The sequence below is a fragment of the Dermacentor silvarum genome, chromosome 5 (genome assembly GCF_013339745.2).
Source record: "Dermacentor silvarum isolate Dsil-2018 chromosome 5, BIME_Dsil_1.4, whole genome shotgun sequence".
Taxonomy (NCBI): Eukaryota; Metazoa; Arthropoda; class Arachnida; order Ixodida; family Ixodidae; genus Dermacentor; species Dermacentor silvarum.
In genome coordinates this window covers 45,960,787-45,975,417 of record NC_051158.1, presented here as the reverse complement: position 1 = coordinate 45,975,417, position 14,631 = coordinate 45,960,787, and the positions used below count along the sequence as shown (strand labels likewise).

The window sequence follows — 14,631 nt, the reverse complement described above, 5'->3', positions numbered from 1 at the left end:
CAGCTCTTGAGTGTCGCATCGTATTTGGGAAATCGTAGCATTAGCCTGTAGCCTTTGTCACTTTTTTTTTTAAGCAAGCTTCAGTTGAGTGCGGATGGAACTTTGCAGCACGTCATTTTCAAGGACAGTATATAGGAGTACTGCCATGATATTTCTGACTTTTTATTTTCAAGCTTAGTGTATTAGATCTTCTGCGAACCAATCCTGGCTTTACTTCCCCAGAAGCTGTATGTGTCGTCACGGAAAGACGCAAAAGGTGGTTACGTAATAGCACTACATCGTGATGTTTTAGTGTCGTAACAGACGCTGGGACGTTCTACCGGAATTGACTTATTGTCCATATATATATATATATATATATATATATATATATATATATATATATATTACGATGTAGCATCATAACAGACAACTGAAGCAAGTGCCGAAACGTCCAACTTTTTGTTCCCACGTGACCACCTTCTGCGCCCTGATGTCACACTCGAGAAGTTCACCTCCTGACAAATAAAACGGAAACTGATCGTACAAAAGCGTAGAGAAAATTATTTAGGGCGCCATTAGGTTTGCCATTATTTGCACCTCGCACAAAAATTGAGGCGGAGGCATACAATTTCACAATTTCATGCATGAACAATTTTTCTACGATATCGAAATCCGAGACCCTTCTTTAACGCAAAAAAAAAGAAAAGCTGAAATGTCGTCTCATAAAGTAAAATTCCGATAAATTAACCGTGCTGGGTGTTTAAATAGAGCTCAGGAATTTATACACTGAGTAATTCACTCAGTTACTGTTTCTGTCAGCCCCCTCTCTGCTTTATCGTAGAAGCAGAAAACTTGTACTAAACTTGAAATATCTGCAGAATAAACTCAAATTCACATTCTAACACAAGAACACCGAAAGTGTAATGATGTGCTGTAAATCATGACAGTCAAATATTAAGAATTCGAGTTACGTTGCACAACACTGTTGACCCCATGACATTCATACAATTATCAGTAGGCAACCATATTATTAATGTGTTAGTCACGGAAATCGAATAATATGCCGATCAATGTCGTGCATAGCACATTTGCAACATGCAACTGCACCATCATGCAAACAAACAAAAATCGATCAATCTGTAAAAGTCGGGGCAGCACTAAATTGGCTGGTGGTCGCCATTAGTTGAGGCAGAGAGCACGTCCTCGGCACGACGCTGACGTCACAGGTGACGTTCATGGAGGAGCGGCCTTTCCTGAACATCGGCCAACCGGACAACGAGACGGGCGAGTGTGAGAGCGGCCGAGCCGTCAAGTGCCGTGTGGTGCCAGAGGCGATGTTACAAGGGTGAGATGACTTTATATCTATGGGAGTTTCAGTATGGCCTCCGAAATCCGGCGTTGCGCGCTTCCTTTAGCACGTGCCATCGGATCTCGGGGTCCATGGTTTCGCTTTAGAGTTTCTTACAACATTGGCACTATAGTGTCTACGAGAGCCCGACGTTTCCGCCAGCATGGAAATGATGGGGCCGTATCTAGATTTGCCTTAAACTTAGACCCTCATGACTATGGCTAAGCGCGGCAGCTTGGTCGTGTTTGTGATTCATTGGGGAAAAAAAACCCACACAAATACACACAGCGCAAAAAAGACAGGGACACGAAGGAGCGAGGGTTGCAAGTCAGCGCTGTGTGCGTGTCGCTCTTTCATGTCCTTGTCTTTTCTGCGCTGCGTTCTTTAAAGGCGAAGCACTTTAAGGGCCCGGGCTGTAGGCGTGTAATGTGATCTCATGTCGTCGTGGTCACGCGCAAGAACAGGGTCAAAATTTTCGGCAAATGGTGTAAATTTTCGGCAGCAAGACGATTACGCCGATGCCGAAAATTTACGCCAGCAGCGAAGTAGAATGCACTTGGTTACTGCAGTATTAGCTGTTTTTGTCTATTTAATCCCTGCGAGACCAGCTGGCAGCACCATACAGGCCGCTCACGTTTACGGTTCCGCCCCAACGCTGGGTGCGCCTGCGTTTACCCGACTTCCGGACGAGCTAAACCTCTCTATTATGATCTCATGTCGTCGTGGTCACAAGCAAAAACAGAGTCAAAACAGGTGCAGAATCGATCAAAACCGGTTCAACATAAACTAACATGATTCAAATAATGTAAAAGACAGGAATAATCAAGCATTAAGCGCATTAATTAGCAGAAACTCGTGAAAATCGTTTCCCTAACGCCACTCTGGTACCAGCGCAGCACAAGAGTGGGCGCCACCACCCCACAAGCGCTCGATTCCTCCTCACTCAAGCGCTACTCCAACACCCGATCAGCGCGCGCTTGTAGGAAGAGAGAAGGAACAGGAATTGTTATAAGCAGTTGGCGCGCTCTGGAACTTCCTTTGTGCCATGGACGCCGAGCTGCAGGCGCGCATCGAGCGACAACGCTTGCGCATCACTGCTTCGCACTTCCCCAGGTTTCACGTTAGTGGAGCTGCATCAGCGCTTGATTTGAAATACACAAGCGTAGGATCTTTCTTCCACAACTTTGGGTTGCTTATTGACCTTGCGGATCGAAGCTTCTCAACAAAATACTGCGTTTATGAATGCAACAGCTCTCGATGCTTAAGCATGTGCGCAGTGATTACTTGCCGCACTTTACTTGACAGACTGCGTGTGCCTCGAAAGATAGAGAGAAAGAAATAACGTAACAAGAGCGCGTCAAGCCACAAGCACGAAGATGAGACAAATCCACGTGTATTGATAACCATCATTCCCGTCGTAGAGGAAAGATCGTAGCGCCACAATTCTCTCTAGAAATTTTCGTAGAAAACTCTGGAGTTTCACTGGGGTTTTCATACGACGGCTGGTGAAAGACGACGGCGGCGTGTGGCGGCGCGGTAAGATGACAAATGCCATTCAAAGAACAGACAGCGACGTAGCCTGCGTCCAGGTTGTAGGTGAGAATGCGCATCCGGACGGCAGAGTCGCTGATGAGCCACGACTAAAGCCTAGAATGTTCTCACTGTAGAAAAGCTAATAGCAACGCAGCCTTAGGAGGTCGTCGGAAGGCGTTAATCAAGTTCCTGCGCAGGTCACTAGCCCTCGTGAAAGAGCTCGGCAACGAAGGCTTTACAGTAAAGTTTCAGCGGATTCCTTCCCAGATTGGTATTGCGGGCAACAAAAAAGCTTATGGTCTTAGCGCTCTATCATCCTCCCAACGTCAAAGCCCCGAAGCGCATTCAAGTTAAAAAATCTGACCTTTGAAATGAATTTGGGTCACCATGGGTTTCACCACATGTGCCCTGTGTAATCAAGCGATTTCGTCGAGAGGAAGCCTCACTTCTGTATTGCACAAGGACAGGATCTGCTCGTACACCCGCCTGGTTATTTAAGACGGAGTGCATAAATTCCTCGAACAACACGGCATGCGACGAGGCAGTCGACATTAAACACTTTGTGTGGTCCTGTCTGAAATTCCAAGATGGAAGGGACGCTCTCAAGGAGAATCTGCGAAAAAAAAAAGGTCTTCCGCATGCCTGGCTACAACATCTTGTGTTCCCCGAAGGATCAGCTATAGCCCGCAGAGAAACTTCGTCTCCTTATCGCATTCATAGAGAGACTGGTTTGATGAACATGTGGTGAAACACCGCAGTGATATTGTAAAAGACGCTCGGGCGGAACAATTGCCGGCCTCGTTCGCCAGGCTAAACCCACCCATTGCTACAACCCATCAGCACCAAGGCACAGCAAGACGCCGGCGTCAGTAGAGTCGATGCAGCATACAGGAACATGCGTCGGATATAACGGAAGGTGTAAATATGCTGAGCTCGAACATAATGAAGCATTTCAATGGTTTCGGATATAGAGAACGAATTGCACCAGATATGGTGTAGCCTTTGCAAAAGTTTTAGGTAGATTCTGTGCAGGGGCAAGACAGGCACCTAGGAATTACTAAAGGTCTGAGGCCTTCCTTGTACAGCCTCAGTGTCTCTTTGATGCCTGAAGTGGTTGGACTGGCATACATCTGCTCATTTATGGAGGTAGGTTTATTGGTAGAGCCAACATAGGCGACGTTTATAGGAAGATCCTGAGGTGGTTCCTTATTTACAAAAAAAAAAAAAACGCTGTAGAAAAACGCTGTGCCAAATCTACGCAGAGAAAAACTAAAAACAGTCAAAACACATTATAGAGACTCGCAAGAACTGTTGTGAACAAAATATTACCAAGCATTTTAATTTGGCTACGAAAATTGTCGCTAGTCTGCCTAGTATTAGACTCACCTGTCTCAGGACTCGGGACAAGAAATTGTCAGGAGTCTGCCTGGATTGTCCCATGCACCTTGAAGTGATCTCCTTGACAGCGGCAGCTGCTGTTGGCGGTTTCGAGTCCTGCTAAACTTGCTTTTTGATACCTGGTGTTGTTAGCTGGACTGCGAAGTTTTTGAGGCCACATCGCGTTGGGAAACATGGCGTTTAGGCGAAGCAATGGCTGGCAACTTTTATAAGGCTAGGTCCGCCTGAAGCAAGCAACACCCCTCCTCCTTCTTCACCTTGTGTTCAGGGGTTGTTAGGTGTTTGCGCTACGAGATGATGTCGCGAATGTAGAGCGCATTGGTGAGACAGTGAAAGCAGCAACAACAAGAAAGCGGGGTGCTTGCTGTGCTGCTCACCCGATTTTATCAACTCTCATTGTGAATCGCGCCAACGCATGTTGATCTCTGCATTTCACCGAGTGTACAGCGTCATATCAGTGACGTGCCAGGCAAGCGCTGACCTTTTGTTGAGCCCGAGAGACATGGCGAAGGGCCTCAGGTACAGTCCACTCAGATGATGAGTTCACACGCGCGATAAAAAGAAAGGCACGCGTATGATGATGATAACGCACAGATAAAGAGGAAGTTCACAATAAGTGTCGGTAATACTTTTATTGAATCAAATATACTTGCATGGCGTCCACCGGCTACATTGATACAAGTCATTCAGAATATCTTGAAGACAGCTGTAGTTTAGTTTTTCTTTGTCGTTTTTGCGAAAACAGGTTGCATAGATGTGCAACCTGGAGCTTTTCACATCTTTGGCAAGCAGCTGGACCCGAATAATTCACATCGGCAGATCGCCTTTGTTTCGTTAGTTTTTCAAACAATTTTCAATGAATTTTCAGACAGAAAAAGCAGTTGTCAGTTTTGTTTGTACTTAGGCCTTTTTTTCTTTCTTTTTTTCCAAGCACGTTGTGGTGATACTTTTGCATGGTTTCATCCCAGCGGCATGTTTAAACGTGACGCGGTTGGAGAAGTGATTCCACTGGACCACTGTCCGAGTTGGTGATATTGAACAGTTCGAATGAATATAACAAATACCTTCTCCTATGTTTTTTGTTCCTACATTGTCTGTTTCGTTCATATTGCTGCTTCGTTTGAATAATGGGGACCCTTTGGATCATATAATTACTTGGAAGGCGTGGGTTACGAGAAGGGGCAATATGCCTCTGGAAGGCGAGATTCTGAGCGCCTACCTTATTATTAAGAAATATGACCACGGGCCACATGTCGGCACGCCATTTGTTATGCGAATCTGTAAAATTTGAGCTCTAGAAACTCATTAACTTTATGCCACATATGGTTACGACGATCTGTCGTTTGGGTGGAAATGGTATCTTGCAGTTTCCTTAGAATAAACCATTGGAAGTTCAGCATTTCTCCGGTGGCTTTTATGGTTGTTGTTCTCGTTTTATTTTGGCTGGTTTTTTAACGTTAATAAATAACACGAAGGCAGAAGAAGGTAGAGAGAAAGCTCTTTAATGTAACGCAGAAAACTTTGCCGTCATGCGCGTGCGCGAGAGGAAAGGAATTGGTGACTGCACGACTGGAAATGGCACTGAAGCCCACATTATTCAGGCGAAAGCATGGAGATAAAGTGCGCCACGTTTAAGAAAAATGAAGATGCGACTGCGCAATCTCAAACTTGAGAATAAAACTGCGAGTAAATGGGTAATAAGGTGCCAACGCGTCACACAACGAGGATATATTCGTGGAACATCGCGAAATAAAAATGGCCACAGGGGATGGCCACATCGTTAGCGGATGTAATTTCTTTTAGGATTCTTTTTTTGTTATATCCCTGGCCAAGATGAATTTTATTTCATCTCGTTTCTAGTGACAAAGATTTCACACCGGGCGATATGATAGTCATCTGCCAGCACCTCCTTTGCCACTGAACCCGCTCCGACGACCAACGTCAGCTTTCTTCCGAACATGCTCGACGAACTGGACGCTCGGTCTTTTAACAGCGCCAAACATACTTGGTGCATGGTCGCACTGATTCTTAGTACAGAAAGCTACGTGCGCTCCAATTACCTTCCCAATGCCAACAATCCTGACAAGACGCATATAGGCATCCTGTGCCTACTTTTGTGCACGTGAACTCTCTCTCTCTCTCTCTTTGGCTTTTCCTTCTCCTGCGCTTTTTAAAAAAAAATCTGCCATCCCCTCTCATCAAAGGGGAAGTCCGTCGGGTTGAGCTCCCTCTACTTCCTTGTTTTGCCGCTACCTACGTGATAACTGCACGTGAACTCACAGAAGGGTCTAACAAAACCGCAATAGTATGGGGGGGGGGGGGGGGGGGGAGGCTGGCATAAATGATCAAGGCGGCTGGTTGTAGACACAATAAATCATAAAACCGATGAAAAGCCAAGAAAAGGACGGAGTGGCAAAAAAAAAAAACGTGTTGATGGCTGGTATCCGCGCAGTAATCGAGTTCGCGTCGGAGCTTCGCTGTTCGGGGGCCGTTTCTCAGGCGAAACACGCCAAAGGAACCTGCCACCGAGAATGTCGCCGGCGTCGATTAAATGGCGGGTTTTTTCGCATTGCTATATGCCTTTCTTGTCGGCTACTGCTATGAAAGCAACGGGGACTTATCCGGAGCTTCGAAAACATCAAGAAACGGAAACACCGGCAGCTCTTTACAAGCGTGCCCAGACTCGGCCCCTGCCGCGGCCTTTCAGCCTTCTATACTTACCACTCGATGCTTTCAAACCAATGCTTTGTTCTTCCCGCGTGCGGTCATGAAATATTCATGAACTGTGGTGCGCCTTCGATGGAGTCCTCTCGCTACCTGTCATTCGGTGCCTTCCAGAGCTTTTGGTGCGTGCCCGAAAAGCAAGGCGTATCTGTAGCTCATTGTTTTCCAGATCAATGGTGACAGAGAGGACGCTGACAACCAGAAAACTACATCTTGCTCTGACAAGATACGTACGTCACTGCGAAGCTTTGACAGTTTCCACCTAATTTTGCGGTTCTTAAGAGAACGGGCGCGTTTGCAGACCACGCTCTCTCGGATGGTTTGTAGAAGGCAGTAGGTCATCATCATCAGCCTACATTTATGTGCACTGCAGGACGAAGGCCTCTCCCTGTGATCTCCACTTACCACCTTTATTGCAATAGCTGTAGGTAAACTGTAAGCTGTAGTAGGCGCTAGCCAGTAGGTAAGCAACCTAAATACTCTTTTTAAGCGAAGCTTGTATTACCGCACTCGTGTCAGCGTCGGTGTTGGCGTACGAAAAAACCCTAGCCGCGCGACAATAAAAAAAAAAATTGCTCGTTGGGCTTCGGGTTCAAACCACCAACCTCCGCGTTGCGAAACCATCACGCCAACCAAATCAGCCACTCTCGATTTTTTTCTTTATTGCATGGAATTATTAGTAGTTTTATGCGAAAATTAGTTCGATTACATTTATACACACATGAAAAACAAATCCACACACGCTAGGCAGTGCAATGAAAGTTCAAAAATCGTGCAAACTAACACAAGCGTCCAGATACGACATCCACTCAGGAACGGGATCAAAGGTTGCAACCACACTCCGCACTTGAGCAGCCTCTTCTCAAAAGACAGACCTTGTCGAGCGAGGTGGCTCGGAATGTATGTCGATCATTTGGCTTCCCCATAATGAATACAGTCCTAATAACATAAACAAATCATATGGTGCATTACTGATTGTCTTTTTGAAAGGAAGGAGCCGGATACCGTAAGGCGTGAGAAGAAATTCTTTTTGATAGTTCTTTGTAAAATCTTCCGAAAATAAAATGCATCACGACAAAGAATAAAGCAATGTTCTATTGTCTTAGGTTGGTTGCAAAGTCTACAACTTGTATTCCAGGGTACATATCATCCTTTTTCATGAAACCATGTTTTCACTGGCAGGGTGGAAGTGTGCCGCTCTAAAAAAATGTTTTTCCTGCTGGCGTTAAACACATTCTACGGACACGACAAAGAACATCTTGACCAAATAGTGAAAGGTACGGCTTTCGATACATAGGTGCAGGGAAAACGTTATTTACAAGTGCTTAATTAGCGATGTCCGATCAACGCTAAATAAATATTCTCGCGTGAATCTGGCTTTTAAAAATGAAATAGTATCCACGAGTTCTTTTAGGAAGCCCCATAACGGCAGTTCTTGAGCAGAGCTTGTCGTGGCAAAAAGAAAAGGGAGATGTGAAGGAAGACGTGTTTTATTATCTGCAAGAATGAAAGGATGACGGGCGTTTTTAAGGTAAAATATTCGCATGACCAATTTTCTCACGAACAAATGAACAAGACTGAGACCTCCCTTCTCAAGTGGAAGAAAAAGATTGTCCCTTCTCATGGCTTCCCATGATGAACGCCAAATAAAACATGCAGATTTTCTATGAAATGCCTGAACATGGATGCGAGAGCAGTGCAAGACCTACAGAACACAAAGAAGCTTAGAAGGAAGAAATATATATGTCACGCCTTAGCCCTTGCGAAAATGCAGAAGTCACGTCCCTGCCAGGTTGTCACCTTTCGACGGAGAGTGGTTCATCATACGCGCCATTTAAAGCGGGGTTTTATATGCATGAAGAAGTAGACGCGGCGCCGCAGCTGGCCTGCGATCACGCCGAACCGCCAGCCAATCACAGGCGCTCCCTACCTCCGGATGAGGGAAAGGGTGTGATCGCGTGTTTGCTCGCCTCACACCCGCCGTGCGAGGCGAGCGAGGCCCAGTCATATGGGGAGGCCGCGTTTGGTTCGTTCTGCCGAAGAGCAGGCTGCGTTGAAGGAACGGCAGCGGCAGCGGGCCCGTGAACGTCTCAGACGCTCAAAAAACTAACCAACCCGTCCCTAGGGCTGGACAAGCTTCGCATGCACCTCTGTTTCCGGTGGAGAAGGTGTTTTAAGTTTTTTTTAAAGTGAAGCTTTATAGGCTGACTTGTGTCGGGGTTGGTGTACGCGTACGTGGTATCATCATCAGAATTGGCTCGAGCGTCGTCGTCGTCTTCTTCTGCAGCTGGCTCGTTGGCGCCTCTCTGGTTGCGCTCGTGCTCGTGCTCGGCACGCGCTCGTGCCACTGCTCCCGCGTTCGTCGATGTCGTCGTCTTCTTCAACAGCTGGTTCCGTTGCTGCTCATCATTCCAGCGTAGAATTTCACTTCCCTTCTCCCTCAAGAGCAGCAATCTTCACATTCAACTCCAGGCTGTCCAGAGGGCCCACGACATCGCGACGAGTCGTCGTCTCCCGATCCCATCGTAGGCGGAGCCATCGACTTAATCTGGGGGAGCCTGCGGCTCCGTGTAGATCTGAGTTCCTCAGGACTCAAATATAGTTATTGTCATGTCATGTCTTCTGTCGTCGTAATCAGGAGGCCGCGTTTACGGGGGTATGAGCCATTGCTTAAAGGGGTATGGGCCATTCATTGTCTTACGTGACGGACAGATTTAATTTTGAAGCAATTTTATTTAGAAGAATCGCAAGCGGTAATGGCAGGCGGATGATACTAACCACGCCGCCGAGCAAACTCGGGACATCGAACGCAAGCGACAACAGCGACGAGCAGAAGGACAAGGGAAGGACAAGTAGTACGAAAGGGAAGGAAAATGAGTAGGAAAGGGAAGGAAAAGTAGTAGGTCAGTTAAACACAAGACAAGCTTCGTTCACAGCGCTGATCAATTCTTGAGTTTTGCCCTTAACATAGTGGCTACTTGTGGTGTGGCTGTGTTTTCCACGTTTGTGGTCTTGCTGATACAGGCCAGTTTGTCACAGTGCTTGGCTTTATTGAAAAGAAACAGTGATGATGTTGCCAATTTGGCTCTCAATGTTCTCAAATATTTCTTAGGAATCTGCTACAACTGTCTTTACCGGTATGATCGCGCTAGGTGGGGCCGTCTTACCTATTTCGTCATATAAAAAGTCCGTATGCTCACCCCTGACGGCACGTCGTGCATAACGCGTGTTTACAATTTTTATTTACAAGGACAAGTTTTAGTGATAATCTGTAAATAGCATAAATATGTATGTGTGAGTGTCTGCTTACTTACTTTATTCTATCACCTCCCACGTGCAGGAGTGGACGATGTCGTTGTCTAGGGTATCATCTCTACTGTCTCATTATAGGGACACATTATAGTAAATGATTGGGTTAAGCTGCATCGTTAACTTGAACTTCTACAATATCAAAGAAGTTGGCCTTTTTCTTACCGGAGGCTTGGTGAGCCATGAAAGACGAAAAAAAAACAATAAACGAAAACGAAGGTTGATTGTGAAGCTACCTCGAAGTTCCTGCTCAACTACTGGTGACACCGTGCACTTCGAAAGCATCTGCTCGACGTGCTAAACTGTTTGTCAGTGAATCAGTATCGGCAGGCAGTCGAATGAAAACTTGGACAGGCCTTGGAAGGTTTCAGTTACTTCTGCCCCACGAAAACGATCCCAAAACGCTGAAATAGCTTAAAGTATGTCACGTCCCACTTCCGTATTGGTGCTGCGTTATAGGCAGAAAACTTAAAAACAGAAAACAGCAGTATTAAGGCGAACCTGTCTATGAAAGCCCTCACCTGACATTGCTGACCTGTCTTGCCGAATATCTAAAAAAATGAATAGAAACATGTTGCGGATGGTAGTATCGACTTTCTGTCCCCTGTTCTAGAAGCCAGATGCTGTAGCCTTTAGGCCACAATGACGCGTATACTACTGTCGATGCAAAAGCCATCTCTTTGAGGTAATCGTCCCTCGTGTCAGATTGCGTAGCACGGTCATGCGAAAGCGCAGGCTGCGCGTGCCCAGCTTCCTTTACGCCAAGGACACTGGAGTGAAATGGGCAGCAAATTCGTAGCATTTCATTAACCGCTTCCCGAAAGCTTCGATTCACAGTGATTCCAAAGATGTGCGTTGAATTTGCACAATTTTCTTGGCGTCCCTATTTTTTTTCGCATTAGTGCTGATACCTGCAGCTGCCAAATAGACGTAGATGGAGCCCAAAAAGAATATCTCAGTCCGAACAGATTTAGCTTTGTTATGTATAGCGTCCCCTCCAAAGTGAGCCTCTTTTTGTCCTCCCCACCAACTCCATTTTCCCGCCATTGAGAGCAGTACGTACAGCTGCAGCGAGGAAAAAAAAGATTAGCACAAGTGACCGATCACCCGAGCAGATAAATAAATTGCGGCACGCGACGCTGTTGTTTCCTAGCACGCCGAAAACGAGAGTGCCAGGCACACGCTCTTTGAAACATGAATCATATGGCACTTTGGATACCAGTGCACACGGTAACAAGAGCGCGGCCTACCACAATTTCCCTGCTCCTGCCATCGGCCACTTGCGCTAATCTTTTTGCGCTGCAGCTGTACATGATGCGTCGCGGTGAGACAGCGTTGCAAGATTTACTTCTGCACTCGGCAAGCCAAGGGCCCATCTGGCGACGGAACGCAACGCCGTGCTGCCGACGAAAGGAAGATGACGAAGAAACGAAACCGCACTCTCGGCTTATGACGTAATAAGTGAGCGCCATAGTGGAGCCTTGTGTGGTAGCCACTTTGCGCTAATGGCGCTGCCGTGTCATGTGCTTTTCTGGCCAATTAGGCACCGTAGTGGCTGATTTTCGTCGTTTTCCTTACCCTGTGACAGTTCGTTTTTCTTCTTTCGTTTGTTACAATTTCTTCCTTGTGTTCTGTGTATCCCTTGCCGTGCGCTGGGGAGGCAGCTGTTTCACTTTCTCGTTTCCCGCACTCTACCTAGTGTAGCCTGCTTGTGTACGTTCTTTCCCCCACTTTTTTTGATTCAAAAAGATTGCACCTGTGAAGCGGTTCCCCGGCACCGAACATGCGAAAAGCATCATCACCCTGATTTTATACTTATTGGAGGTCGAAAGGCACTCCCAGCGATCTGTATTTACTCTTAACTTGCCTTAGCTGACTTTGTTCAAGGCCACCGCCATTTCAAACTTTTATCAAATTCCCTAGTTTTCTGCCGTCCTCGACTGCGCTAACCTTTCCTTGGTACCCATTCTGAAACTTCTATAGAGCACTGGCTATCTGCTTAACGCATCACACGGCCGGATCAACTCTATTCCTTCCTATTAATCCTAAATAAAGTGGCGGCTACTTCGTTTGATCTTTATTTCCCACCGATGTCGTCCTGTTTCTTAAAGCTGAGTTTAAAAAATTGTCATTTTCTTTTTCGCTCCATTGCTTGATAGGCTATAAGAGTAGAAGAAGTGAAAAGCGAATCTGTTGGCTCAGCAAGCAAAACCAAACTTACAGCCTGGATTTTTCGATGACACGTGTGGCGAGTAGAACCAAATGGCTGCGATCTCTCGATCCTTTTGAGAAAACCAGGCTGTGAGAGCACTTGATTTCGACGGATATTATCCGTCGAAATCCTTAGGCGATGTGCGGATGCACGTACGTGAGTCTTCTTGGAAGCTTTCGCCCCTCCGTGGTCAGACACTGCTTGCGGCAGCGCTGCTTCGGTTGCTATTCTTAACTCAGTGTGGGCCACTAATCTCACAGTCTTGTTACTTCATTTACAGCGAAGCTGTTATAGGCTAGGTTCCAGGAGATCGCGTCCGGCAACGGAAGTAGATAGATAGACCGGAAGTAGATCAACAATTTTGGTTCCATGTGTGAGGTGGTTTGGCTCCATGTGCGTGGCGGTTTCCCGCCAGTTGTGCCTTAGCACAGGTGCCAAAACGTATGATGGATGGCCCATTCTTATAGCCCTTGCCACCGCCGATACTACTTTCACAAGTGTCGCGATACTCCGCGGCGGCACGTCCCACCAATCGTTGTGCTCCTTTGTCTCGTGACGTAGAGATTGTGCTAGCGCTGTTATCAGCAGTTGCCTTTCGGACTCGGTACGGAACGGACGCTCGTTTAACCACATGTTCACAATCCTGACGTCAGGATCGTGACGATGTCGTGCTGTGTGCCGCAGCTAAGAACGCTGTGGCTCATGCGCTAGTCTATGACGATGGGGCGGGCTTGGTGCAGCCAACGCACTACTTGGCCATCGCGCCGGGCGAAAACAAGCCGCCGGTGTCCTAGCTCTTTGACGAACATGCAGAAGACGTTCAATATAGTGAATAATGATAATATATAAATTCACTACAGCTATATTAACTATAGCAGCACCCACTATAGACGCAGCTTTGCTGGATTTCATCTTCACAGTAGTGGAAGTGCTCTGAAATTTCTTTTTGTTCCTGCTCATCTTTAAATACCACCTACGCGGCGTTGCTAAAGAGTCCATCATTTGTCAGACAGCACTAGCGTTCATGCGTCGTGCAACTTTTGTGATAGTAACGAAACCGCAGTACGTGTCCCCATCTACTGCCCTTCTTACGACGATGAAGGACAGACATTGCTTGCTGCTTCAAAACCGACTGTACGACAGAGCGTTCACTGAATGATAGATAGATGGGGCCATGGACTCGACCCTCGCCCGCGTAGAAAACCACCAGAGGCTTGCTGCACTCTTTGAACACTACGGCGCTCGGAGACCGCCTTCGCATGGTGCACGCTGTTATGTCTGCGTGCGCGTCGCTTCTAACCCTAATTTTAATTTCAGCCTGCTCGTTTTTCGAGTGGATAGTTTTATTTGACAATTTCCCCCGATTTGTAGTCGGTGGTTGGTGGTCAGAGGTCAATGGTCGGAGGTCAATGGTCGGAGGTTATAGTTTCCCCGACGATACAAAGGCGTCTACGCAAAGGGAGCGTGCGCTCGCACAACTGCGTTGCAGAGCGCATTTGCTGCTGAACGCCCACTATTAGAGCTGTTTTAGACGCACTTGTTGTCCACTTATACTACCACTATGGATGGACTGGTTAAAACCTCTCACCTTTATTGAATTGCGCAATTAAACAGCAAACGACAGGCTAAGTATCCTCACTACAACCAATACACGCCGTGAAGCGAACCATTTCCCTAAAAAAAATTGAAAAACTTTCTTGAAGCATTGGGTTGTTCGCTTAAATTGAAAATCGCTGTCAATGGTTTCAGCATAACCTTTTCTCTTCCCGAATCACCATTCACTAATGTATAAGCCAGCAAACCAGGTGCAACCTAGTTAACCTCCCGGCCTTTCCATTGATTTCTCTCGCTTTCTCTCTTGCGTTTCTCTCTTACATTTTTTTTCTTTCATGGGAATACAGACTTTGTGGAAAGTGCGAATAACAAACCGCTGCGCCGAGCCATTTGTTCTTTAAAGGTTGCATTTCATTCAAACGGCTGCAGACTCAAGAAGTATTTATGATGAAAGTGACTTGCAACAGGACTGGATGTTCCATTTTAGTGACGTGCTTATCCCTACCACTTTTATAAAGCAGGATTCGCGTTTTCACGAAATCATTTCCTCTGTAAGAATTAACAGTGTATG

General features: G+C 46.5%; 1 protein-coding gene across 1 annotated transcript in view; it reads left to right on the top strand.

Annotated features, from left to right (window-relative positions):
- Positions 1–14,631, top strand: part of LOC119453342 (glutamate receptor ionotropic, NMDA 2B-like) — a 235,642-nt gene that overhangs the window by 205,573 nt on the left and 15,438 nt on the right. Inside the window, 1 exon segment of the mRNA XM_049667812.1 lies at positions 1,209–1,327. Within this exon segment, the coding sequence (XP_049523769.1) occupies positions 1,209–1,327 (119 nt within the window).